The sequence below is a fragment of the Molossus molossus genome, unplaced genomic scaffold (genome assembly GCF_014108415.1).
Source record: "Molossus molossus isolate mMolMol1 unplaced genomic scaffold, mMolMol1.p scaffold_m16_p_1, whole genome shotgun sequence".
NCBI lineage: Eukaryota > Metazoa > Chordata > Mammalia > Chiroptera > Molossidae > Molossus > Molossus molossus.
This window is the reverse complement of record NW_023425344.1, coordinates 239,252,701-239,279,537: the sequence shown is the minus strand read 5'-3', so window position 1 is coordinate 239,279,537 and position 26,837 is coordinate 239,252,701. Positions and strand designations below refer to the sequence as shown.

At 36.0% G+C, this 26,837-nt stretch overlaps 1 protein-coding gene across 1 annotated transcript in view; it reads left to right on the top strand.

Moving 5' to 3' along the window:
- Nucleotides 1-26,837, top strand: part of EML5 (EMAP like 5) — a 161,916-nt gene that overhangs the window by 29,139 nt on the left and 105,940 nt on the right. Inside the window, exons 3-8 of the mRNA XM_036277252.1 lie at nucleotides 3,655-3,753; nucleotides 6,047-6,115; nucleotides 8,600-8,785; nucleotides 9,913-10,048; nucleotides 12,578-12,779; nucleotides 22,081-22,218. Of these exons, the coding sequence (XP_036133145.1) occupies nucleotides 3,655-3,753; nucleotides 6,047-6,115; nucleotides 8,600-8,785; nucleotides 9,913-10,048; nucleotides 12,578-12,779; nucleotides 22,081-22,218 (830 nt within the window). The remainder of the gene's footprint in view (nucleotides 1-3,654; nucleotides 3,754-6,046; nucleotides 6,116-8,599; nucleotides 8,786-9,912; nucleotides 10,049-12,577; nucleotides 12,780-22,080; nucleotides 22,219-26,837) is intronic.

The following is a 26,837-nucleotide window of genomic DNA, read 5'->3' as shown; positions in this document are numbered from 1 at the left end:
GGGGTTTAAACAGTAACTATACTTCGCAGAAACTGTTTCTAACTGGGTACTAGATGACATTTCTCATTTGGACGAGGTCATAGGTTCTTAAAGCTAATTGCGACTATAGTAAACTGAAGGTAATGATAGCAAACACTTATATAACATTTATATTCCAGGCACTCTTCTAACTCTTTTATATACAAGGTAGGGCAAAAGTGGGTTTACAAAGTTGTTTGTATGGAAACTAATACAAGAATAAACTCTGTATTTTGTATACTCACAACTGTAAACCTACTTCTGTCCCATCCTGTGTGTGTGTGTGTGTTCTCATATTAACCCTATGAAATGCATTTATTAGCCCCACTTAATAGGTAAGGAAACTAAGGTACAGAGAGGCTAAACAATTGCCCAAAGTCATCCAGTTAGTGAGAGATGGAACCGGTGTTCAAATAGGCAGTCAGGTACCGGAATCCATGCTCTAAACCAGAGATTGGCAAACTTTCTATAATGAGTCAGATAATAAATAGTTTAAGTTTTGTGGGCTGTGTGTCAGTGAGAACTACTCAGCTCTGCACTTTTGTGTGAAAGCATTCACAGCTTGTAAAGGAATGAGTGTGGCTATGTTCCAGTAAACTGTTGTATGTTACAAAAACCAGGGTGCAGGTAGAATTTGGCCTGAGAGTTGTAGTTTGCAACCACTGCTTCTAAACCAGTGCTTTTCAACGTATGTGTTGTGGATTGGTCCTTGTGATTTATTCTTTAACCCTTCAGTTACTCAGAAGTGTGTGTATTGTTAATTTACAAATATTTGGAGGATTTTCTGCATAACTTTATACTGTTCTGATTTCTGTTTTTGTCAGAAACTAATACCTTAGTTTCCATACCTGTTAAGTGGACATAATAAAAGTACCTCATAAGATAATAACTTCATGTTATTCTGATTTCTGTTTTTGAAAATACAGAAAGCATACTCTGTATTTGTATTTTTAAAAATTTGTTTAGGCTTATTTTGTTATTCAAAATTTTGTGATCTTAATGAAGCATCATGTGCACTTCGAAATGGTATCGAAAAATATATGTGTTCTCTTTCCTTTCTCTCCTTCTGTTTATTGTATTGTTCTAATTCATTTTATTTCTGCATATTTTGTCAACCCCATAATAACTTATTTTTCTTGCTTTAATTTGCTTTTAAAACAAGAAAAATATTACTGACGTATTTACCATTTAGGTTCTCTTCATTCATGTGTGTAAATTAAGTCTTTGAGTGATCCTGACTCTGTGATCTTTGGGAGTTGTTGACTTTAGCGTCTTAGTAATTGTGTTATGCACCCACCCTCCCCCCAACTGTTCTCTGCTTGGTCTCAGGATTTTACCTTGTGCATGCAAATACTGGTGTTCTCAAGAGGACTTATAAACAGATTTTATGAAAATTCTAGCCATCTTGGCTTCTTTGAACTCCAGGCTATCTTCTCGAATCAACAAGTCTGCTGAGCTCTGTTTGGATTACATCTTTCTGGGCCATAGTCTAGAAATTGCCTTTCTATATAAAGGGTGGGGCAATTTCACCACTCACCTTGTTTGTTTTCCCCTCTTTCAGGGTTCACAATGCTTCACTTCCTGTTATGAATGTCTGAAAACATTTGTCTCATAGATTTTGTACAGTTTTCTAGTTGTTTATGGCAGGGAGGCAAGTTCAGACCGTGATACTAATTCATGGCCAGAAGTTCATTTTTCATATTTCTTTTCTTTCTTTCTTTTTTTTTTTATCCTCATCCAAGGACACTTTTCTATCTATCTCCAGACAGAATGGGAGGGAGGGAGGGAGCAACAGAGAGAGAAAGAGAAAGAGAGAGAGAGAGAGAGAGAGAGAGAGAGAGAAACATCGATGTGGGAGAGACACATCAACTGGCTGCCTCCCACAGGGCCCTGACCAGGGCTGTGGACCAAACTGCAACTGAGGTACATGCTCCTGACCGGAAATGAACCTGCCATTCTTCGGTCCATGAGCCGATTCTCTAACCGCTGAGCCAAACGGTCCAGGGCCATCTTTCATGTTTCCTAATATCTCTCCTAGTTTCCATCTCACTGTCTCCTTTTCAACTCTGTCTCTTTAGCTCCCTCTAATCACCTATTTAACTCTTTGACTTTTTAATTTCATTTTTTCATATCTAGAAATTCTCTTTGCTTCTTCAAATCTGCTTGGATACTTTTTTTTTCTTTCTTTATTGATTTTTAGAGAGAGAGGGAGAGAGAGATAGAAACATCGATGAGAGAGAACATTGATTGGCCACCTCCTTGCTTGCCCCCCCACTGGGGATCAGGCCCACAACCTGGGCATGTGCCCTGACTGGTAATCAAACTGGTAACCTTTTGGTGCATGGGTCAGTGCTCAATCACTGAGCCACACAGGCCAGGTTTGGGTACTTTTTATAGTCTATTCTTTGCTCATATGAAGATATTTTTAAATCTTATATAATTATATTTTATATAATTTGATAATTTCAGTGTCTGATGGTTTGCAGGACTAATTTTGCTGTTTGTTGTGACTTTCCAATTCTCACTCAGGTCCCTTATTTCCTGTGGTTATTGGGGGGGGGGGGTTTATTGATTACTACCTTTAGAAATTCTTTGAGGGATGGAAGTTTGAGTCTTCGACATAGTATTTATATTTGCCTATGCAACATTGTTGAAGATGCTTGAAGATTCTGCAATCCTTATGACCACTCTGAATGAAAAGAGGGATTTATGATTAATGTGGATTTAGGCCTTATAACCACATAAAGGCTGCTTGTGGTTATAGATTTTCAGGGTAATTTTCCTCCCCTTTGTGCATTTCCACCCTTCCTTTAAAAAGGATGGTCTCTTGTTTTCCCTTACTCTGAGGAGTTCACTGCTTTAGTTAGAGGTCTGAAATATAACTCCCTACCTTGGGCTTGTCCTAAACTTTATTTCCTAATCCTGTTCAGCCTACAGAACAAAATCAGACTTACCAGGATTTAGCTGATACCTTTAGTGGACGTAGGAGCTTTCTTACTGTTCGAGATGCCCATAGGAAAGCTTTGTTCTCAGATTTCTTAATTTTTGACAGCTCGGCAGTACATTTAAAAGATGTTTTTACATTTTATCTAGTATTTTTAGTTTGTTTTTTTATCTTCACTTGAGGACATTTTTGCATTTATCTTAAGACAGAGTGGGAGGGAGAGAGGGAGGAAGAGAGAGAGAGAAACATCCATGTGAGAGAGACACATCAAGTGGTTGCCATCCACAAGACCCCAACCAGGGCCAGGGATAAACTGCAACCAAGGTACATGGCCCCTCGCGGGAATCGAACCCAAGACTCTCTGCTCTGTGGGCTGAATCTTCAACCACTTAGCCAAGCTGACCAGGGCTAGTATTTTTATTTTTTGGCGAGAGATGTTTAGGGCATTTTGTCAATCCTACTGTTAGACATGGAAGTTATTCTTCTGTTTCTTAATGTGAAGAACATATATGTGCAAATATTAACAAGATGAAATATATCCAGCCTTTCTTTGTGAGATCTATAAAATATAACTGTTTAAGTTTTGATGTTTGTAATACCCATGAGTAGAATTCTTTTGTCATTTATAATTTGGTTCCTTTTTTATTTGTTTGCCTGTTTATTCCCTTCTGGACTTCTCGGACATAATTCAGCGCTTGGTTTCCGTTGGACTTGATTCAAAAAATGCAGTTTGTATTTGGGATTGGAAAAGGGGGAAAATGTTATCTATGGCTCCTGGTCACACAGATAGAGTAAGTATTCTCCTTAGGGGTTTCTAACGGGTTCTGGATGGGAAAAGGCCAGAAGGTGTCAGGGGATTTTATGTTTCTGTGTTTTGTTATTGACAGATAGTTCATATGTAATAAAAAATTTAAAGTACAGTTTTAACTAGAATGCATATATATTGTAGACTTAATAGATATGGTGTTAGCACAAAACTTTTAAGATACTAAATTTTATGATCCTAAAACCTCAATTTAAAAATTGAATGGTTCATGCCTAGGGTCTATTTAGTTTGGTTTACCACTGATTTGTTACATATATTTCATAGTTAAGGTGAAAAAGATATTTTGTTTGTGAGTTTAAAATTATGTATTAGGATTAAATTTTTTTTAGAAGCCTAACATTTTTTACTTTTGAAACTTGTTAAAAATATATTTATTCTAAACTGTTTAAAATGAATGTAAAGAATATGTTGTAGTCAATGTTTTAATTAAATATTATACTACTTTTATAACCATACATCAGAATGTTATCACAAACTCTTTAAAATCTCTGAGTTTGTGTCTGTGTGGTAAAAATCCTAACCTACACCAGCACAGAAGGTATAGTCATTGATTCTATTTTGGGGGAATCTATGAATCTGTAAAAGTTGCATAAAAACACTTGTGTGAACTTGCATTTTGGAAAATAAACTTGGTTTTTAGCAGATTCTCAAAGGGGCCTATTACACAGACATAATTTAGATTATTAAAATGTTAAGTATAGTTTATTAAATAATTTTGTATTCTGACTTATAACAAAGCATTTCACACATCAGTACTTTAGATTTAGTAAATTGACTGTTATGAAAAATGATATTTTAAAGTATTTTTGTGGTTAGTATTTTAAAGTTGCATCAATATGTTTTTCATATAATCTGTATTATGCTGAGTTGTTAAACATTATAAGATGTATTCTTCCTTCGTTATCACAGAAGAAGATCACTTAGTATATTTTTAGAGGTAGTAAGCATTTTACTAGACTATGTGGGCAGGTGTCAAAGGAATCTGGTGAAGGCTACCGGATAGCAGAGTTCCTTTCTGCTATGAAATTTTTTTTTTTTCAAATATTAGTTTTGCTTTTATTTATTATTAAAGTACGTGCTTCTAATGCATATTTATTTCATCTGGGCTTTTTTCTTGTTTGATTTTGTAACAAAAATGGTTTGTGTGTATTTAGAATTTGTGGAATCATAAAAAAGAACAAAACCTGGGGATCTCCAAAATTTAAGTGTAAAAGTTAATTTTGTTAATAAACAATAAACAATTAAGAAAGCTAAAATATAAAAACAAGTTTTATTCTGAAATAAATTTTGGATTCTTTATATAAGTAGTTCTGCATGATAAAAAGCTATAAAAATACTCTCTATTTCTAGCTGTATGTGTTAAGTGTATATTCCATTCCTTTTTTTTCTTTTGTAGAAATTATGCAGGTTCCTGCCTCATGCCCTAGTGGTGTTGAATCATTCTTGTTATTTATGTATCAAAAAACAAATTTGTTAATTGTTAGTCCACTAGTTGCTTCATAAGTTCATAGTAAAAACTAAGATGCATTTACTTTATTTCTCATAAGAGTTTGAGGTGTAGGACTCTGATTATTATTTGTTGAGGAAGATTACTTTATGGGAGGATTTGGGGGTTGTTTAGTCTTTTGAACAGCATTCTTAAATGATTCTGAAAATAAGTATTTTTTTAAGTTTATTTTATTTTAGCTTTTATCCTCACCTGAGGATATTTTTCCATTTATGTTCAGATAGTGTGGGAGGGAGGGAGGGTGAGAGAGAAAGAGAGAAACATCGATATGAGAGAGAGACATTGATTGGTTGCCTCCCGCACAACCCCAACCAGAGCCCAGGCTGAACCACAACCGAGGTACGTGCCCTTGACCAGAATCGAACCTGCGACTCTTTGGTCCATGGGCCGACGCACTAACCGCTGAGCCGAACCGGCTAGGGCTTAAGTTTATTTTTTATTGTTGACAGTATTACAGCTGTCTGCTATTTCCCTCCATTACCCCCTCCATCCAGTTCCTGCCCCGCCTCAGGCCTTCACCACACTATCATCTCTGTCTATGGGCTATGCATATATCCATATACATTTTTTGGTTAATCTCTTCCCATTCCGCCCACCCCCGTCTCCTCTGAGATTTGTCAATCTATTCCATGCATCCATGCCTCTGCACCTGTTTTGTTCAACAGTTTATTTTGTTCATTAGATTCCACACAAAAGTGAGATCATATGATTGAAAATAAGTATTTTAACCATGAATTTGATTTGTTTACAGATATTTGATATTTCTTGGGATTTGTACCAGCCAAATAAACTTGTCAGCTGTGGTGTAAAACATATCAAGGTACTAGAAGGATCTTGTTTTATAATAGTCATGTTTACTTATTCTCTGCCACTGAGTACATATCACACTATTTACAATTTAGGATAGTTTTAGGATGTTAACAGTACTTATTTTTAAATGTCAACATTTCAATGTTTTTAAATTAAATCTAACAAATATTTTGTAGTTCCTTTGTGAGGAACCTTTGTGAGCAACGTAGGTATCAATAAAGAATTAATAAAACACTTTCCATAAAATAATTTATAATCTAATGAAGTAGGTTTTACTGTGTTCATTTTGTTTCTTCATGTTTCACTTAGAAAATAAAATGTTAGAATAGGAAACCAAGTAAAGTGAGTTTTCACTCAGAAGTCAAATGTTTTGGTAGAAGCATCATGGATATAGTTGGCTTTGCCACCAACTAGCTCTTTGACCTGGGATGAGTCACTTAACCTCTGAGCTTTTTTTTTTTTTTTACATCTTAAAACTGTGGCAGCTGTTGCACCTTCATAGAGTTGATGATTAAATAAGGCAGTATATATTGTAGTGCCAGCACATGGTCACCTTTCTGAAAGTGTTACCTTTCCTTCTCTATATGTTTTTTTTAATCCTCACCCGAGGACACTTTTCCATTTTTTGTTCAGATAGAGTGTGTGTGTGTGGGGGGGGGGGGGGAGAGAAACATTGACATGAAAGGGACACATCAAGTGGCCGCCTCCCGTACGACCCCAACTAGGACCAGGGACAAACTGCAACCGAGGTATGTGCTCTTAGCGGGAACCGAACCCGATTCTCTCTGCACTGCAGACCGACGCTCTAACAGCTGAGCCAAACCGGCCAGGGTTCCTTCTCTATATGTTTAGTCTCTTATTTGACCTCAGCCTTTGATAGCTACTATTTACTTTGCATATGAGAACTCTGAGTTTTGTTTTATAGTTATAGTTCAGGTTTTGAAGCCCATACACTCAGTGGTAATATTTACTGTTATGTTTGTAATTACTTTTAAATCCTGATGCAAATTGGAAGTACTTGCTTTTCTCTCAGTAACTGATATAACAGTTTCTAACAGTTAATTCCTAGTAAGTAAGGTTTTGTGTGCCCATTATTTTGGTACTCTCACTCCATCCACATTTTCTCCAAAGCATCTTTGGCTGCTGTTGCAATTCTGTTTTTCATATTCTGGTACTGATTTGATAATGAATAATATTAAATTCTTATTTTTTTCAATAAATATTTAATAGCAAAAGGCTCTGTGCTAGTTTTTTTGTTGTTGTTAATCTTTACTTGAGAATATTTTTTCATTGATAATTTTAGAGTGGAAGGGAGGGAGATAGGGAATGAGAGAAGGAGACCAGTTGGTTGCCTCCTGCATGACCTTGCCCAGGGCCAGGGATTGAACCTGCAACCCAGGTCCCTGCCCTTGACTAGGAATCAAACCTGTGACCCTTTGGTTCTTGGGCCAATGCTCTAACCACTTAGCTAACCAGCCAGGGCATCTATGGTAGGTTTAAAGTATGTAGTACAAGCACTCTGAAGGTAGAAATTTTTGTCTTGTTCATCTTTGATAAGATGACGATTGTCACAGTACTTGATAAATATTAAGTTATTAATAAATCGTTGGCAAATTAATAGAGACCTTACTGTTGTTTTATATTGTAAATAAAGCTAATTTTTTTTCAGTTTTGAAAAAAATTTACCTTCTCAATTAAGCTAAACAAACTATATTTTTTACTGTATTTTTTTACATTTGGTAGAGGCAGTGAATAGCCTGGTAGCTCTCTTTGCAGGCAATACACGTGAGGAAACTAAGTCCCAAAGACGATCTAGTACTGTTCTGGCTAGTACAGTAGCAACTAGGCACATGCATCTATTTAAATTAAATGAGTTAAAATTAAATAAAATCTAATATTCATTTCATCATTCATACTGGCAGTATGCTCAAGAGCCACATGTATCTAGTGAAGACTTACGTTTGACTTGTTTGACTTTCCTATGTTTTGCCAAGAATGAACCTATCATTCTAAATGTGTATCTGTCTTATTTTTAAGCTTTGAAAATATCGAGTGCACCATATGAATCCTTTTATTTTTCCCGGTCTTTGCTGTCTTTATCAGATTGAACATTAGGTTGTGTCCTTTTTCCTATTAGTACATGGGGTCTTGTCTTCATTTTCCTTGCTAACTCAGTCTCAACTTTTCAACCTAAGTTTCATGTAGATTTTTCTCCCCATAAACCTAAGGAAAGCACAGCATACTTTAAAAGTAATATAGTTAATCACCCCCTTTATTCTTACTGATAAGAATAGAAACCAGTGACTTACCTGCTATAATATAGCTATTGACAACTCTAGGATGAGGATGTGAACCTTGAATACTATTGTATCATAAGGGAATTTCTTAGGTAATTTCTAGTCTGCTGCTCTAATATAGTATCAAAGTATTGGGACTGTTTTATTTTATCTTATAAGCATTCTTTGGTAATTTGATTATACTGTGTACCTTTTAGTTCTGGAGTTTATGTGGAAATGCTCTGACCCCGAAACGAGGGGTCTTTGGTAAGACTGGTGACCTTCAGACAATATTGTGCCTGGCCTGTGCAAGGGATGAATTAACATATTCTGGTGCACTCAATGGGGATATATATGTTTGGAAAGGAATCAATCTTATACGAACAATACAAGGAGCCCATACTGTAAGTATATTTAAATATTTCAAACACTTTTAGATGTTAACTGCTTATCTTCTAGTCTTAGAACAAAAGATTACATAATATGGCAAACTTTATAGTCAATTCAGTTTCTTGAAAAATGTTATAACTAAATTAATTTGTCTATTTTAAGATTTCAGTGAAGAAACATTAGGCAATTAAACACATGGATATTTATTAAATTAGTGTAATTACTATCTTCTTCAAACCATTTCCTTAGTATGGTGTCTTTCTCAGAGTAGTATTGAAAACAAGTTTGTTAAATTCAACCTAAAAGTATTCTCGATTAACACCATTAGAATAAAAGATAGTGTTCCTGTGGCTAATTTACCAGTGGGAAATTTGGGGACACGTCTAGAAAAATATATAATCTTTTTAGTATTATTAATTCATTAACTGAATGGCAAAGATATTTAATTTTTGTACTTCATGAGATTGTCCTTTAAACAACTGATCGAATCAGGATAAAAAACTGATGCTAAAACTTTTTAGTGTTTTTTGATTTGGGCTTTTTAGCAGGTAGGATCCTCACATAGTGAAGGGAGCTAGAGGGCACAGAGCTAGTCCATTGTTAGCAGTGAGATCTCAAGTAGAAAAGTTGTTGACTATATTACTATGAACAACTATTAAATATATACTATATATTAAATATGTCAAAGAAGCATTTACACAGAACTTACTTTAAGCAAAATGCCTAAAGAACAGAAATACCAGATTCTTTTCCACAAAGGTGGTGGAAATTCACATTTTCACCATCAATATATAAAAGTATCAGTTCCTCCTCTCATATTCATTAGCACTGGATGTGACTGCTATTGTAAATTTTTGCTTGTCTACTGAGTAAAAATTAGTAACTTCTTATTTTAATTTGTTTCCTGTCTATTTGTGAGATTTTATGTATTTTTCAACTACTTGAATCTCCTTTTCTTTTAATTGGCTTTTCATATATTGAATTCCTATATTTACATAGACCCATTTCTAGATTATCATTGGTTTTTTCCTGATATATTTGCTTATTCCTATGTCACATCAAAATCTTTTAAAGTGGATTGCCAGCTTCATATAGTAGATTTTCTTAAGTATATATTATTAAATTATTTCCTCCTTTCTAGGCAGGAATTTTTAGCATGAATACTTGTGAAGAAGGCTTTGCTACTGGTGGCAGAGATGGCTGTATTCGTCTTTGGGATTTAACTTTTAAACCAATTACTGTGATTGATCTCAGGGAAACAGACCAAGGATACAAAGGTAATAACAAAACAAATAGTATTTCATTACTAGGCAAATTCTAAATATACCAAGGATTGTCTGTTTCTTTCAGTAAACATAAATATATATCTTGTAAATATAAATGAGACTTACATTTAAGCTCCTTCACACTGTATACATTTAATTGAAATTCTTCTATTGAAGAGAAATTTTACCTAAAGACAATCTAGGTTTACTGTTAGGACAATGATACTTTCATATGTCTAATGACTATTATAATGGACCTGCAGAGAGATGTGATAGGTACTTACTTGGTAACCTTGGGTCTTGAAAATATTTTACTATTAGAATGCTAGATGTAATTTTAGCAAAGAAACTGTTGAAAATAAACTGTGTTGAAGGTTGGAGGAACCTTTGTACACAGCACCTCTTTGTTGGTCATATTGTATAGATAAGAAAACTGAGAGAAACAATAGCTTTCTCAAGGTTACAAAAGGAATTGTGGAGTATATAGAAAGAGTCAAAGTCTCTTTTTTTTTTATTAACTAATTTATTTTGGTTACAGATGTTTCTCCTTTTCCCCCATTGACACCTTCCTCCCGATCCTCCCTACCCCACAGCATTGTTGTCTGTGTCCATTGGTTATGCATATATGCATATAAATTCTTAGGATTATCCCTCCCCCCCACTTCTGAGGTTTGTCAGTCTGAACCCTACTTCTATGTCTCTGGGTCTATTTTGTTCATCACCTTATTTGTTCATTATATTCCACAAATAAGTGAGATCATGTGGTATTTGTCTTTCTCTGATTGGCTTATTTCACTTAGCATAATACTCTCCAGGTCCCTCCATGTTGTCTCAAAAGATAAGAGATCTTTCTTACAGCTGCATAGTATTCCATTGTGCATATGTACCACAGCTTTTTTATTCACTCATCTATTGATGGACACTTGGGCTATTTCTGGATCTTAGCAATTGTAAATTGTGTTGCTATGAACATAGGGGTACATCTATTTTTTCTGATTGGTGTTTCAGGCTTCTTAGGATATATTCCTAGAAGTGGGATCACTGGGTAGAATGGCAGTTCAATTCTTGATTTTTTTGAAGAAACATCATATTGTTTTCCATAGTGGCTGCACCAATCTGCATTCCCACCAGCAGTGTACTAGAGTCCCCTTTTCTACACACCCTCGCCAGCACTTGTTTGATGATTTGTTGATGGCAGCCATTCTGACAGGTGTGAGGTGATACCTCATAGGTGTTTTAATTTGCATCTCTCTGATGATTAGTGACATTGATCATTTTTTCATATATGTTTCTTGGCCATTTGTATGTCCTGTTTGGAGAGGTATCTCTTTAGGTCCTCTGCCCTTTTTTAAAAATTTAATTAATTAATTTTTTTTTGTTATAGATGTTTCTCCTTTTTCCCTCCCCCTGATACCTCCCTCCTCCTTACTCTGCCCATTTTCATTGGATTATTTGTCCTCCTTTTGTTGAGTTGTATGAGTACTCTATATATTTTGGAAATTAACCCCTTATCTGATGTATCATTGGCAGTTATGCTCTCCCATATAGTGGGTTCCCTTTCCATTTTGTTGGTTGTTTCTTTTGCTGTGCAGAAGCTTTTTAGTTTGATGTGTTCATTTTTTTCCTTTTTTTCTCTTGCCTTAGGCATTGTATCAGTGAAAATTCTGCTGCGTGTGATGCCTGAAATTTTGTTGCTTACATTTTCTTCTAGAATTTTTATGGATTCACGAGTCACATTTAAGTTTTTTATCCATTTTGAGTTTATTCTTGTGTATGGTGTAAGTTGATGGTCTAGTTTCATTTTCTTTGCATGTAGCTGTCCAATTTTCCCAACACCATTATTAAAGAGGCTGTCTTTGCTCCACTGTATGCTCTTGCAACCTTTGTCAAATATTAATTGAGCATAATGTCTTGGGTCAATTTCTGGATCTCTGTTCTGTTCCACTAGTCTATATGCCTGTTCTTGTGCCAGTACCAGGCTGTTTTGATTACAGTGGTTTTGTAGTGTAACTTGATATCCGGTATTGTGATCCCTCCTACTTTGTTCTTTTTCAAGATTGCTGTGGCTCTTTTCTTTTATAAATTTTTAAAATATTTTTTTTTCTTTATTGATTTTAGAGAGAGAGAAAGGGAGAGGGAGAGAGAGAGAGAAACACCAATGAGAGAGAATATCGACCGGCAGCCTCCTGCATGCCCCTGACTGGGGATCTAGCCCACAACCTGGGCATGTGCCCTGACCAGGAATTGAACTGGTGACCTTCTGGTGCATGGGTTGATGCTCAGTCACCAAGCCACACCGGCTGGGCTATACATTTTTTAAATTAAAAAAATTTTTAATTCTCATACCTTGTGTGAGGATTAAAATAATAATTTTTAAAAAGATAGAAATATTATTCCATAGAGAATTGAAAAGATGTGCAAATCAGAGACTTACAGATTCCTTTTATCTTACATTTAGGGTATAAAAAGCTATAAAAATTAACAATTTAGGCAACTCTGTTATTATAGCATTGCTCTTAAATACAATTCACTTTTGACTAGGTTTGTCTGTGAGGAGTGTTTGTTGGCGAGGTGACCACATTCTAGTTGGAACACAGGACAGTGAAATTTTTGAAATTGTGGTGCATGAAAGAAATAAACCTTTCCTGATTATGCAAGGGCATTGTGAAGGTGAACTTTGGGCACTTGCCATCCATCCTACTAAACCTTTGGCTGTGACCGGAAGTGATGATCGTTCAGTCAGGTAAGCAAACTATAAAATAATGGCACAGGCTGGAATTTGTTCTTAGATAAACATAAGAAAAACTTAAGAAAACATTTTTTTTCTTTATATAGATTTTTAAGAGAGAGGAAGAGAGATAGAAACATCAATGAGAGAGAACATCCGTTGTCTGCCTCCTGCATGCCCCCCACTGGGGATTGGGCTCATGACCTGGGCATGTGCCCTGACCGGGAATTGAACTGATGACCTCTTGGTGCATGGGTCAGTGCTCTACCACTGAGCCACACCAGCTGGGCCATAAGAAAAACTTTTTAAAAATACTTAATTTTTATCAACTTGTGTTATAACAAATGAACATAATTGATAGGTACTTAAACTTAACAGAATTAACTACAAGATTTGCTTTTCCTATTAAAACCATAAGTTGGGATTTGTTCCATTTCAAAATATGCAGAGCTACCTCCTCCTTTTTAACATCCTATAATATTCCACCGCATCTGGAATTTATTCAACTAATCCATTATTGATGGGAGTTTAGGTTCTTCCAGTTTGTGCTATTAAATATAATACTTTCAGTTAATATCCTTATACCTGTGCCATTTTGTATATGTATAAATATGAATATGTCAATAATAAATTCTTAGCATTGTTGAAGGAATATATGCATTTAAAATTTTTATATATAATACCTTGCACAGAGGCAATAATTTACATACCTATCAGCAATGTATGACAATGCATTTTCCCACACCCTTGCCAACATTAATTATTACCCAAACGTGAAAAATATCTTGTTATGCATTGAAAACTTGCATTTTTCTCCTATTGAGGGGTGCTGAGTATGTTTTCATATGTTTAGAGGACAATTTTATTTCCTTTTCTGTGACCTGTCTGTTTAAGCTCTTTGCCTATTTTCTATTAGTTCATTGATCTTTTTTCTAATTATTTTAAAACACGGTCTAACAAAATCTGTCTACATATTAAATAAGTTAGCCTATTGTCTATGGCAGTAGTTCTTAAAGTGTGGTTCCTGGACCACCAACATCAGCATTACTAGGGAACTTACAAGAAATGTAAATTCTCATGCTGTATCCAGGACCTAATATCAGAAATTCATCAATTTCTTCAGATGGCTATAGTGTACACTAAAGTTTGAGAACCACTGGTCAGTGATATGAGTTGAGATATTGTTTCCACTTTGTCACCTTTTCCCCCCATTTCATCTGTAACTATTTCCAATTATACCTCTAAAAGGTAATTTTAAACATCATCACAATGCTGTTAATCACATAGCATTCTTTTGGCTTCTTAGAATTAGGTTCCAAATAAGGTGCATAGATTGCAACTGTTGATCTATCCTTTACATCTCTTTTATTCTGTAGTTTCCTTCCTTTCCTATTTTTTCTTCTTACAGTTCATTTGTTGAAGAAAGTATTTGTATTCTTGCCCTGGCCGGTTTGGCTCAGCGGTTAGAGCGTCCACCTGCGGTCCGGAGAGACCCGGGTTCGGTTCCCGCTAAGGGCATGTACCTCGGTTGCAGTTTGTCCCCGGCCCTGGTTGGTCGTGCGGGTGGCAGCCACTCGATGTGTCCCTTTCACATCGATGTTTCCCTCTCTCTCTCCCTCCCACTCTGTCTGTACAAAAAATGGAAAAATGTCCTCGGATGAGGATTAAAAAAAAAAAAGAAGAAAGTATTTGTATTCTTGAGTTCCCCACATGCTGGATTTGGTTAATTGCATATTCATAGTGTATTTTAATACTTTCTTTCTTCCCTGTATGCTGTAAATGGATAGTTAGATCTAGAGGTTTGATGAGATGCAGTTATGAATTTTCACCAAGAATATTTCCTAGGTGGTAATGTGCATCCCTGTTTAATGGTATGTAACACACATTTAGTTCCTTTTTTGGTCATATCAGCAGCTGTCGATGGTTATTATCTAGATCAGTGTTTCTCAACCTTCTTTTATAATTGTTGCTTTCTAGATGAGACATTTTAGACAATTTTTTCCCTAATCACACCTCCTGCCCGTGAAATTTTAACAACACAAAAAATTGTATATCTGTTTTTGTACTATGGCCCTTTTGAGAACCACAAACCATTGTAATATTTAAGATTTTCATCCCTAAGAACTAATTTTTAGCCCCTTTGAGGTAATATTTATTGCCCCTATTGAGAATGAGTGACCTAGATCTGTTATTTTAAGAGTTTCAAATGGTGGTATTCTAATTTCATCATTCATTATTCATTTGTTAGGTACCATATTTCTATAAAGAGAATTTCTACTCATCAACTATCTGGTTATACTGGGTACATACAGTTTATACAGGAAAAGCAGGAAAGTGCTTCATTTTTTCCCATTTACTAGTTTAAAAATAATTATTTGGTTCCCCAGAATCCTTTCTATGATGTGTTTATATTTCTTGCCTTTTTTTCCCTGTAGGTTTGTAGTTCTTTTTGTCCTTTATTTTAAACAGCTCTTTATATGTTATGATATTTATCTTCTGTTTGTGATATAAGTTGCAAACAATTTTCACCAGTTTGTTACTTGCTTTTTCACTTTGCTTAGGTGGATTTATGTAATGCAAAATAGTTTTTTCTTGTTATTTTGATTTATGTAGCTGAATTTGCCAGCATTTTCTATGACTTTTGAGTTTTCTATGGTAGAGAAATGTTCCCCCAAATTAAAAAGGTTTTCAATATATTATTCTAGTACATTAGTAGTTTTATTTTTTATATTTAACTCCTAATCTGTGTAAAGTTTACTTCAGTGTAAGAAGTAAGGTGGGGATGTAATCTAATTCTTTCCACAAAACTCCTTATATTTTAAATAGTATGTTGATCAGTCATGCTATTTACTGCCATTGTATCACTCCAGTTCTGGGGGGGTGAGAGATGCCGTAGCTCTACATTCATATGGAAAGTTATTGTGGGATTATACTTTACCCATATGCTTTACTATGAACTATTGTATAGTTCCTTTCATTTTAGGCAAACTGCTATTGCCAGCTGCTGCATAGCTGTTGGAAAAAGGGCAACTTTAAAAAAGTAATTGCTCAGACTTCTGTTTCTGTTATTGGTGAGCAGATTATTTGGAAAGAACTCTTCCATTGAAAATAATAAGAAAGCTGGTTAAAATGTAAATTACCTTTAAAATGTTCAAAGAACAGTCAAGATAGTAAGGAAATATCAGCCAAATTGTGGAATAAAATGAGGATTTAGGAGCATCAATGGGCCAAAGCCATTTTGCCCTGAAGGCATGTTTCTTCCACTGAATAAACTTGGGCTTTGTTTATGGGTTTCTCCAGGGCAGAGAAGTCAAGACCCAGGGTCTGCCAACACCTAGCCAGACCTATAAATTAAGCTCTGAAAAATATATCGCTTGCAGATTTGTGTGGGAGTGGAAATCTTGTTTCTTGCTTCAAGTTTTGATAGCATAGGAAGTGTATAAAGCAGCTTAATTGTTATCCAGATAACTCTACCACAGTACTGGATGCACATGTAAGTGCTGCTTTTGCCTTATAGTTTTAGATTGAATTCATTAAGAAACAGTATCAAATCTTTAGCAAAAGCTAATTTCCAACACCCTTCTGTGTTTAATTATAGTTGTTGAGAGCAGGTGTGGTTCAGAAAAATTTAATTCTTGGCTCTTAGATCAAAATATCATAATAAAACTTTACCACTGCTAAACCATTAAACTGCTGTTTAATAAGTTAGAATTTTTAGCTTCTATTATAGACAGGTATTTAGAACTGATAGAGGTTAAATCCACAAGAGCAAATGAAGTTCATGGTTAACACTAATGATTCAAAACATGATTCAAAAATATTTTTGCAGAATACTTGCGAAAGAATAATACAGTGAATACATAGGCTTTGTAAGGATTAATAAACAAAAACATCATTTAAAATGAAGTCAGGAGGTCAGAAGGGGGAGCTCTCATGCCCTGTGGTCACAGAGGCCAACTGAAGTTTTTTGGGTTTTGTTTTAAATATGTTTTTATTGATTTCAGAAAGAGAGGAAGGGAGAGAGAGAGAGAAACATCGATGCAAGATGATCTGTTACCTCCCATTTGCAGACCAAACCCACAATCTGGGCATGTGCCCTGACTAGAAATTGACCGGCAACCTTTTGGTGTACTGGTCCTCACTCCAACTAACTAAGCCACACCAGCCAGGGTGGGAAGAGCTTTGTTTTATAACAGCTCTCCCAACTTCTTCTCTGTAAGAGTTTCCTCTTTGTTTCTCTGGACTTGTGTGTAGTTCACCATTTAGACAACATGTCCCGGTTGCAATTCTTCGTTCCCAAATAAACCCATTTTGCTGGAGAAACATCTGGCTGTCTAAGGTCAGTACCTTACATTTTCACAGGCTTTATAAATGAGTCTTAGGCCCTGGCCGGTTTTGCTCAGTGGTTAGAACATCGGCCTGTGGACCAATGAGTCGCAGGTTTGATTCCGGTCGAGGGCACATACCCTGGTTGCGGTTTGTCCCCGGCCCTGGTTGAGTCATGCGGGAGGCAACCAGTTGAGGTGGTTCTATCACATCAGTGTTTCTCTCTGTCTTTGTCTCTCCCTTCTGCCCACTCTGTCTGATGATAAATAGAAAAATATCCTCGGGTGAGGAATAAAAAATAAATGAGTCTGAAGCATTTTCCCATGCATATTTTTATCACCATTTGATTCCACTTTATGTTGTATTAGATTAGTGCTTTCCCACTAATGCCTTTGACAATGTTCTAGCCTGTAGTTGTTCCACACAGACTATTCATAGAAGCTATTTGTTCATCACTGCCAGCTTGGCATTGACACCTCAAATAAACAACTGAGTAGTATCCATAACATCTGTTGACTTACCACGATTCAAGGAAAACCATTCACTCAGAATTATTTTCCTTGTTTTTTAATTACTGTTGGTGGTGTTCCCAACACTCAACTCCTTGAGCAAACTGTTCTCACCAAAAAGTTAATAGTATTAAATTTATTTTCTCTGGACACATTTCTTCAACTGCTGTAATTCAAAATAATTTAATTAATACTTTACTAATAAATAGCTTTCTTTGCTTGGCTAACACATGAGGCACTCAGAAACTAACTTTTTTTGAAACCTCATTTTAGTTTTTAAATTTTAAAGAAATTCTGCTGCAATGAGATATTTTGTTTTAAATTTTTTAATTTTTCTGACCATTGCTTTTTTGTGAGTTGAAAATATTGTGATGAGTGCTTAGTCTGGTAATAATACATATTTGTATTCTTTTAAGATAACTATAGTGTCATTGCATTATAAACAATGTTTTACTATCTAATTCAATAAAGGTATAATTCATGCTTCACTGTGCCTTAAAAATACAACAATCAAATTTTACTTTTATTTTTTTGACATGGATAGACATGTACTAGAAATTAAAAATAAAATGTCACCATATGATGATACAGGTGGCACTCAAAATGTTATCAAGTTGTAATTGTGCCGCTGCAATTTAGTGCTGTGAGGGAGCAGTGCAAAGTAATGTGTCACACACTGCATCTCCTTTGTAGTGAGTGACTCAGCTCTGCCTCCTTAGTGTGCAAGCAGTCATAGACAACATGTAAACAAACAAATGTGAGTATGTTCCCATAAAACTTGACTTATGGATTTGAATTTTATTTGAATTTATTTTCATATAATTTTTCTCATGTCTCAAAATGTTATTCTTTTAATTTTTTTCAACCACTTAAACATGTAAAAACCCTTAGCTTGCAGACTGTACAAAAACAGGCAGTGGGCCCACTTTGGCCCATAGGCTGTGGTTTGCTGGCCCCTGTGATAGAGCGTAGAAAGTCTTTAGTAAATATTATATTTCTATCATATATAATATTAAAATATTAAAAGTTTCTTTTTGAAATCAGGAAGAAGACAGTGATCCCCACTGTCACCATTATATTTTTCACCTTTATATTCGGCTATAGACTAGAAGTCTTTGCTGGCACCGTAAGACCAAATATATATATACAATATAATATTTATATATCTGTGTATAGAGAGAGATAGATATTTGGATTGGAAGAGAAGAAACAAATGTCACTTGCAGGTATTATGACTGTATATGTAGAAAATTGAAAGGATAATACAGAGAAATTATTGGAATTAAAAAGAATTTAGCAAGTTTTCTTGGATATAAAAAATATGCAAAATCATTTTTCCTATAAGAAAATACCATACAGAATAGTTTTTTTTTAAAAAAAAACACTGCTATAAAAACATTTAGGAATCTACGTAGGGCTTCCGGTCAAGATGGCAGCGTAGGTAAATGCGGTATCCTTCCACCCACAACCACATCAAAGTTACAACTAAACTACAGAACAACCATCATTCAAAACCACCTGAAATCAAGCTGAATGGAAGTCCTACAACTACAGAATTAAAGCAGCAGCCACATCCAGACTGGTAGGAGGGGCGGAGGCGCAAGGGGTGGAGGCGCGACAGGCTGGTCCCACAACCACATGTGATTAATAAAAATCAGGAGGATACCTCGGCTGGGAAGGTCCTCCCTGAGGACTGAGGGGGTCCCCGTCCCACACCAGGTACCCTGCTCAGGGTTCCAGTGCCAGGAAGAGAAGTCCCCATAACTTCTGGCTGGAAAAACCAGCAGGAACTGAGACTCAAGGAGGCTGAGGCGGCTGGAGCCCTAGGCAACTCATTAAAGGGCCCGCGCATGGACTTATCGGACTCACTCCCTCTAAGCATGGAGGGAAGGCAGCTCGAGGGGCACCAGAGACATACAGGGAAGAACTGAGCTGTTTGGCACTGGAGCGAGGGCTGGAGAGGGGCTTTCTCCCAGACAGACATGCTGTCAGAGGCCTTTGTTCCTTTGGTGAGCCCTTCCCTGGGGCGGCATACAGCCGCCATATCTGGGACTCCAGCAACCTGGCTCACGCTGGTAGCCCCGCCCTGCTGACTCCCTGAGGCCCCGCCCCACCCAACTTTCAGGCCTACCCAAGCTGTTGCCAGTTGCTTAACCATAGGATTGGTCTGTCTTGCATCCTGCTTCAGGTTTTCCTAAATTCTTTCAAACAAGCAGCATCTGGTCTCAGCTAGCCCCATACCGCTTGTTAAGTAATACACAGAAACGAACACAGGGAGGCCAAAATGAGGAGACAAAAAAACAGGTCCCAAATGAAAGAACAGAACAAAACCCCAAGAAAAGAACTAAGCAAAATGGAAATAAGCAACCTAACAGATGCTGAGTTCAAAATAATGCTTATAAGGATGCTCAATGAACTTAGTGAGAACCTCAGTGAACTTAGTGAGGGCCTCAAGAGCATAAAAAAGGACCAGTCAGAAATGAAGGATTCACAGTCAGAAATGAAGGAGGCACTAACTGAAATAAAGAATAATTTACACAGATTCAATAGTAGAGTACGTAAATCCAAGAAGCAAACCATCGATTTGGAATATAAGGAAGCAAAAAACGCCCAATCAGAACAGCAAAAAGAAAAAAGAATCCAAAAGAGTGAGGATAGTGTAAGGAGCCTCTGGGACAACTTCAAACATTCGCATCTTGGGGGTGCCAGAAGGCGAAGAGCAAGAACAAGAAATTGAAAACCTTTTTGAAATAATAATGGCAGAAAACTTTCCTAACTTGGTGAAGGAAACAGACATACAAGTCCAGGAAGCACAGAGAGTCCCAAACAAGATGAACCCCAAGAGGCCCACACCAAGACACATCATCATCAAAATGCAAAAGGCTCAAGACAAAGAGAGAATCTTAAAAGCAGCAAGAGAAAGGCAGCTAGTTACCTACAAGGGAGTATCCATAAGGCTGTCAGCTGATTTCTCAAAAGAAACTTTGCAGGCTAGAAGGGAGTGGCAAGAAATATTCAGAGTGATGAAAAGCAAGAACCTACAACTAAACTTACTCTATCCTGCAAAGCTGTCATTTAGAATCGATGGCCATATAGTTTTTCAGAAAAGAAAAAGTTAAAGGAGTTCATCACCACCAAACCGTTCTTATATGAAATGATGAAGGGTCTTTTTGAAGACAAAGATAAAATATATATGAACAAACAAAATGGCAATGAATACATATCTTATCAACATGGAATCTACAAAGAAAATGAACAGGTAGAACAGAAACATTCTCATAGATAGAACATTTTGTTGGTTGCCAGATGGGAGGGGGGTTGGGGGAATGGGTGAAAAAGGTGAAGAGATTTAGAAGTACAAATTCATTGCTAGACTGACAAATCTCAAAGGGAAAGGCATTGGGGGGTGGGAAGAAATAAACTAAAGAACTTATATGCATAACCAAGGGACACAGACAATAGTGTGGGAAAAGGTGGGAGGGGGGCGGGAGGGAGGAGGGGGGTCAATGGGGGAAAAATGAGGAACATCTGTAATACATTCAACAATAAAGATTTAAAAAAAAAAAGAATCTACTTAATTTTACTGATCTTTTTCTTACCTTTTGGGGTAGATGCTTGTTCGTTAAGTTGTTGCCTTTGTTTTTATAATATCTTCAAAGTTCCCCCTAAGTACTATTTCAGCTATATCCCACAAGTTTTTATATAAAGCAGGTTTGGTATAGCTTACTTTAAAATAGTAACTAATTTTCATTAGGATTTTGTCTTTGTCTTTTAGGTTATTTGGAAATATAATTCTTTTTTTTTTTTAATTCTCACCTGAGGACATTCTTCCATTTTTTGTTCAGATAGAGCAGGAGGGGGGGAGAGAGAGAGAGAAAGAAACATTGACGTGAAAGGAACACATTGAGTGGCTGCCACCCACACGACCCAACCAGGGCCGGGGACAAACTGCAACCCAGGTACATGCCCTTGGCTGGAACCAAACCCGGTTCTCTCTGGACTGCAGGCCAATGCTCCAACCTCTGAGCCAAAGTGGCCAGGGCTGGAAATATAATTCTTAATTATCAAACAATGGGTATTTTTACGTTTTTGTTGTACATTTTTAACATTAGAGTCTGGAACATACTCTAAATTTGCATAGTTTTCATTTGAAGGACTATATACATAGTATGTACCATGTACCACTTTACTATATCTCAATCTCTCCTTTGGTCAGGGTAGAAAGCATCTACATAAAATGAATGATAGGAAAAAATTAATGTCATTACATTGTTTTAAAAATAAAAGATTCTATTCACTCTTTTCATTTTAAGCATGAACAGTATTTCTATTTTTATAGATAAGAATTCCTTACCATGAAGCATACAATTAAATTTAGATTAACCTTAGAATGAGATTATTATTTTAACCAAAATCTTTTCATAGAGTCTATTCTTTTTTAAGCATAGTAACTATTCTTTTATTTTGATTAAATGTTACAGGATATGGAGCCTAGTAGATCATGCATTAATAGCAAGGTGTAATATGGAAGAACCAATTCGCTGTGCAGCTATAAATGTAGATGGAATCCATCTTGCCCTTGGAATGAAGGATGGCTCATTCACTGTACTTAGAGTAAGGTATGTATTAGGGTAGAAACAGAAACAGACAGCAGTTTTGTAAGTGAGATAGAATATATAATACTTATTATTTTTGCCCATTTCCAGTTTTATTAATATATATTTCAGATATTAGTTTCATTAAATAAAAAATATATATTTATAAAAATGGCTTTGTCAGAAAATTAACTCAGCAGTGCTGGTTTGGGGGTTAAGAATGCTTCGTAGATTAATGGCTAAAATCTGAACTATAAATTTGGATCCTGACTTTCATTCTATGGTAGTATTGGTTTTCAGTAATGATCATTACTCTGCCTTTGAAGGGGTGTGGAGGAGACATGTGGCTTTAAAAATGGGTGAATGATTTTGTTGTTTGCAGCTTTATGCTTTGAAAACAATTTCTACTCTTCCTCCTTTGTTTCGGTCTAGTTTGAAGAATTTGTTAAAGCAAGTAACATCTAGTGTTGAATTGTAGATGTGTTGCATTCATTTGAATTTTATACAGCCATTTAAAAATTTGCTATATGTCCATGTATGTTCACATAGTTAAGTATATATGAAATCTTTCTTTTTCATTGAATTTATTGGGGTGACACTAGTTAACAAAATTATATAGGCTTCAGGTGCACAATTCTAGAACACATCATCTGTACATTGTATTGTGTGTTCACCACCCGAAGTCAAGTCTCTGTCCATCACCATTTATCCCCCCTATACCCTCCTTCACCTGTCTCCACCCCCCCCAAACCCCCTTCGATAATCACCACACTGTTGTCTAAGTGAGGACCATTTACCCAATTGCCCAATACAGAAACCATTAATTCATTGTTTCCTTTTGCCTCTGTGGTTTAGTGGAATCGCATCTCAGCTGGTCTCCTTACCTCCTGTTTACTTAACCTCAAAACCTTTTACACACTACAGCTATAGTGATGCCTTTTAAAACACATTTGTTTGCATCCTTCCTTTTTCTAAAGTATGATAAAAGTTTTATACTGTCCTTAGGATGAAGTTCATAATCCTTAATTAACATGGCCTGAGGTACTCTTCTCTCCAGCCTACTTTTTCTTTTTCAGTCTTTCTTTCAACATGTATAAAATACCTTTCACCTTTTCAGATGTATCATGTTCTCTTGTACTTCTGAGTTTGTATAGATTCCGACTCCTTTTTTACTGTGAGATATGCTGATTTTTGTCTTAAACTAATATTTATTGTGATAAAATATAATATAAAATTTACCATTTTAATCATTTTAAGTGTAAAATTTAGTGGCATTCAAGTACATTTATGTTGTTTTGCAACCGGGAATTTATATGCATATAAAACACCTAAGATAGCTCAGTGCATTTAAAATAGTCATTATTGCTCTGGCTGGTTTGGCTCAGTGGTTGGAGCATCGGCCTGCGGTCCAGAGAGACTTGGGTTCGGTTCCCGCTAAAGGCGCATACCTCGGTTGCAGTTTGTCCCTGGCCCTGGTTGGTCGTGCAGGTGGCAGCCACTCAATGTGTCCCTTTCACATCGATGTTTCTCTCTTTCTCTTCCTCTCTCTCCCTCCCACTCTATCTGAACAAAAAATTGAAAAATGTCCTCGGGTGAGGATAAAAATAATAATAATAAAATGAAATAAAACAGTCATTTTTTTCCCAAGACTTACCCTTTTAATTATTGTATATAAGAAACTGGCTGAATAAGTTCTTATCTCTAATAAGCCAGTATTTTAGTAACTGAGTACAGCATTGTTGACAGGTTTATTGGAATAGTTATTATGACTGTTAAATGCCTTTGTAGTGTAACCACAAAGTTCTAACTCACAATATATTCTCAATTCCTCTAAATTTATCTGGTCATTATTCTTGGTTTCCTTATGTATATTCTCCATATGTAAAGCAGGATTCTTTTTTTCTTTTTTTTTTTATCCTCACCCAAGGACATTTTTCCATTTTTTGTTCAGGTAGAGTGGGAGGAAGAGAGAGGAACAGAGAGAGAGAGAGAAACATCGATGTGAAAGGAACACATCGAGTGGCTGCCACCCACACAACCGACCAGGGCCGGGGACAAACTGCAACCGAGGTACGCGCCCCTAGCGGGAACCGAACCCAGGTCTCTCAGGACCGCAGGCCGACGCTCTAACCACTGAACCAAACCAGCCAGGGCTAAATTTTCAACCTATTTATATTTTGCCCCATTTTCTTGGGAATAAGTTCCAAAAGTTTTTTCCTGGCTTTAAAAAAGTAACTCTCTGTATAGGTTTATTTATTTAGTTTTTTACATCAAAGGTTTTTTTCTTCCTCTCCCCCCAAAAGACATGTTCAACTAAATCCTGTCTTAAAATTTCTACCTAAAATTTAAGTTCTTCTCTAGTTATATCACATTTTCTCTCTTTCACAGTATAATTCTCAAAAAAAAAAAAAAAAGTGCCTAATTTACTCTTTTTTCTTCCAACTATCAATTTTCTACCCCCATTTTAATACAGCTTTTGCCTTCATTGTTACATTGAAAAACTCACTAATAATATCCGTTACTAAAGCCAGGAGACACTTTTCAGTTCTCATTTAAACTGATTCTCAGCAGTATTTGAACCCCTTAACTACTTGCTCCTTCTCAAAACTCCCTTTCCTGGCTTTGGGTGTTAATTCTCTTTTTTTTTTTTTTTTCAGTCTATTTTTCTGGCTTCACTTTCTTTGTAAGTTAATTATCTTCTGCCTACCCAGTAAATAATGGAGTGCCTCAAAGCTCAAACCTAGGCTTTCTGCTTTTTACTCTGTATTTTGTCCCTAGGTAATCTCATCCTTACCCTAACTAAAGGGCTGATTGTCATCTCTTTCTTTTATATGATTAACACCAGGGTAAAACTTATATCAGATCTGTCACATGTCCTCAGTCTCTCTCCTTAACCCCAACAATCACTACCCTTCCCATTTATTCTTGTATCTACATTACATTATCTACTGTGTGCCATACACTTGCATACTTCCGTGCCTTTTCTCATACAGTGTCTTTTTCCTGGAAAACCTTCCCTCCTCTCTTATACTTAGCCAACTCCTCAGGTTTTATGCTTAACATATACATCATTCTTCATTGTCCCTTCCTTCCTTTAATGTAGTCTTTAGCCCTGGTTTCTTCTAAAACGTCACATATACCTTTTGAGCACCCACCACATCCTACCAGTTATAAAGTATACTTACTTTATGTCCCTCTCTCACAAAAGATGAGTTTATCTTTTTATTCCATGTGCCTAAATGAAGTAAGTACTTAGTGTTACTGGAAGAAATTTGAAATTGATTGCTTTAAATTGTCTATTTAGAAACATGGAAAATTGCAAAATGTCCATTCAGATTTCTGTTTTCTAATTTATCTACTTGGAGTATTTCACATTGGTAATGTAAAATTTATGTGGAAAAAAGACCCTGGCACTAATTGGAAATAGGAATTCTCACTTCCTCCTGCCCCTTCTCTCTCCCTGCCTCTGTTTTCTCCCCATCACCACCAACTCCACAACTTTGGAAACTCATTGGTGTTAAACTAAACATGTTTATTCATTCTTATGGCTGTTACCATTACCTGTATTATTTTGGAAAGTCAGTTATAAGGTATTGGAAAAATATTTAATTTAATTAGGTACTGGGCGACATGTGCCTAATTGGGACGAATTTATATCCTATTTAAAAAGTTCAAAGTGCCAGACCAGTGTGGCTCAGTGGATTGAGCATTCATCCATGGACTGAGAGGTCCTGGTTCCATTCCTCTGGTCAGGGGACATGCCTGGGTTGCTGGCTCTATTTCCAGTAGGGGGCATGCAAAAGGCAGCCGATCAATGTTTCTCTCTCATCAGTAGTTCTCTCTCTCTCTCCCTTCCTCTCTCTCTAAAAAATCAATAACATACTTTAAAAAAAATAAAGAAAGAAGGTCAAAGACATTGAAATAAAAATATTGGGCCCTTACTGGTTTGGCTTACTGGTTAGAGCATCGGCCAACAGACCAAAGAGTTGTGGGTTCGATTCCAGTCACAGGCATGTACCTCGGTTGCAGTTCGATCCCTGGCCCTGATTGGGGTTTTGCTGGAGGCAACCAATGGACGTGTCTCTCTCACATCAATGTTTCTCTGTTGCTCCCTCCTTCCCTATTTCCCTCCCTCATACTCTATCTGAAGATAAATGGAAAAATATCCTCAGGTTAGGATTTAAAAACAAAGCAAAAAACTAGTGGTAGTTAAATAAAGATATATATTTAAATATGTTACTGAAATAATACAAATCACTTCTTCCTTTCTTTATTTCCTCAATGTAATCTTGCATATTTGGCTCATTATAAATACTTATTTGAAAATCGTGGTGCTAGTAATGAAACATTTTTTATAAACTCTGTATTTACAAGGAATTCATCATAAAAAATTGTGACTTTATTTCCTTTATTGTATGGCTCCATAAATTTAATCTGAATCTCTACAGTAATTTAGGAAATGAAATTTAGCATTTTTCTCTTTTTCCAGCATATATTTCTGCTTAGTAAAATAATTATTTCTTAATTAGTACTGTTTGTCTCATTTACATTTGTTTTATGGTTTATAAATACTTGATACAGCCTCATAGTCATTTTTTAAATGTTTTTATTGATTTTTTTTTTTTTTTTTAGAGAGGAAGGGA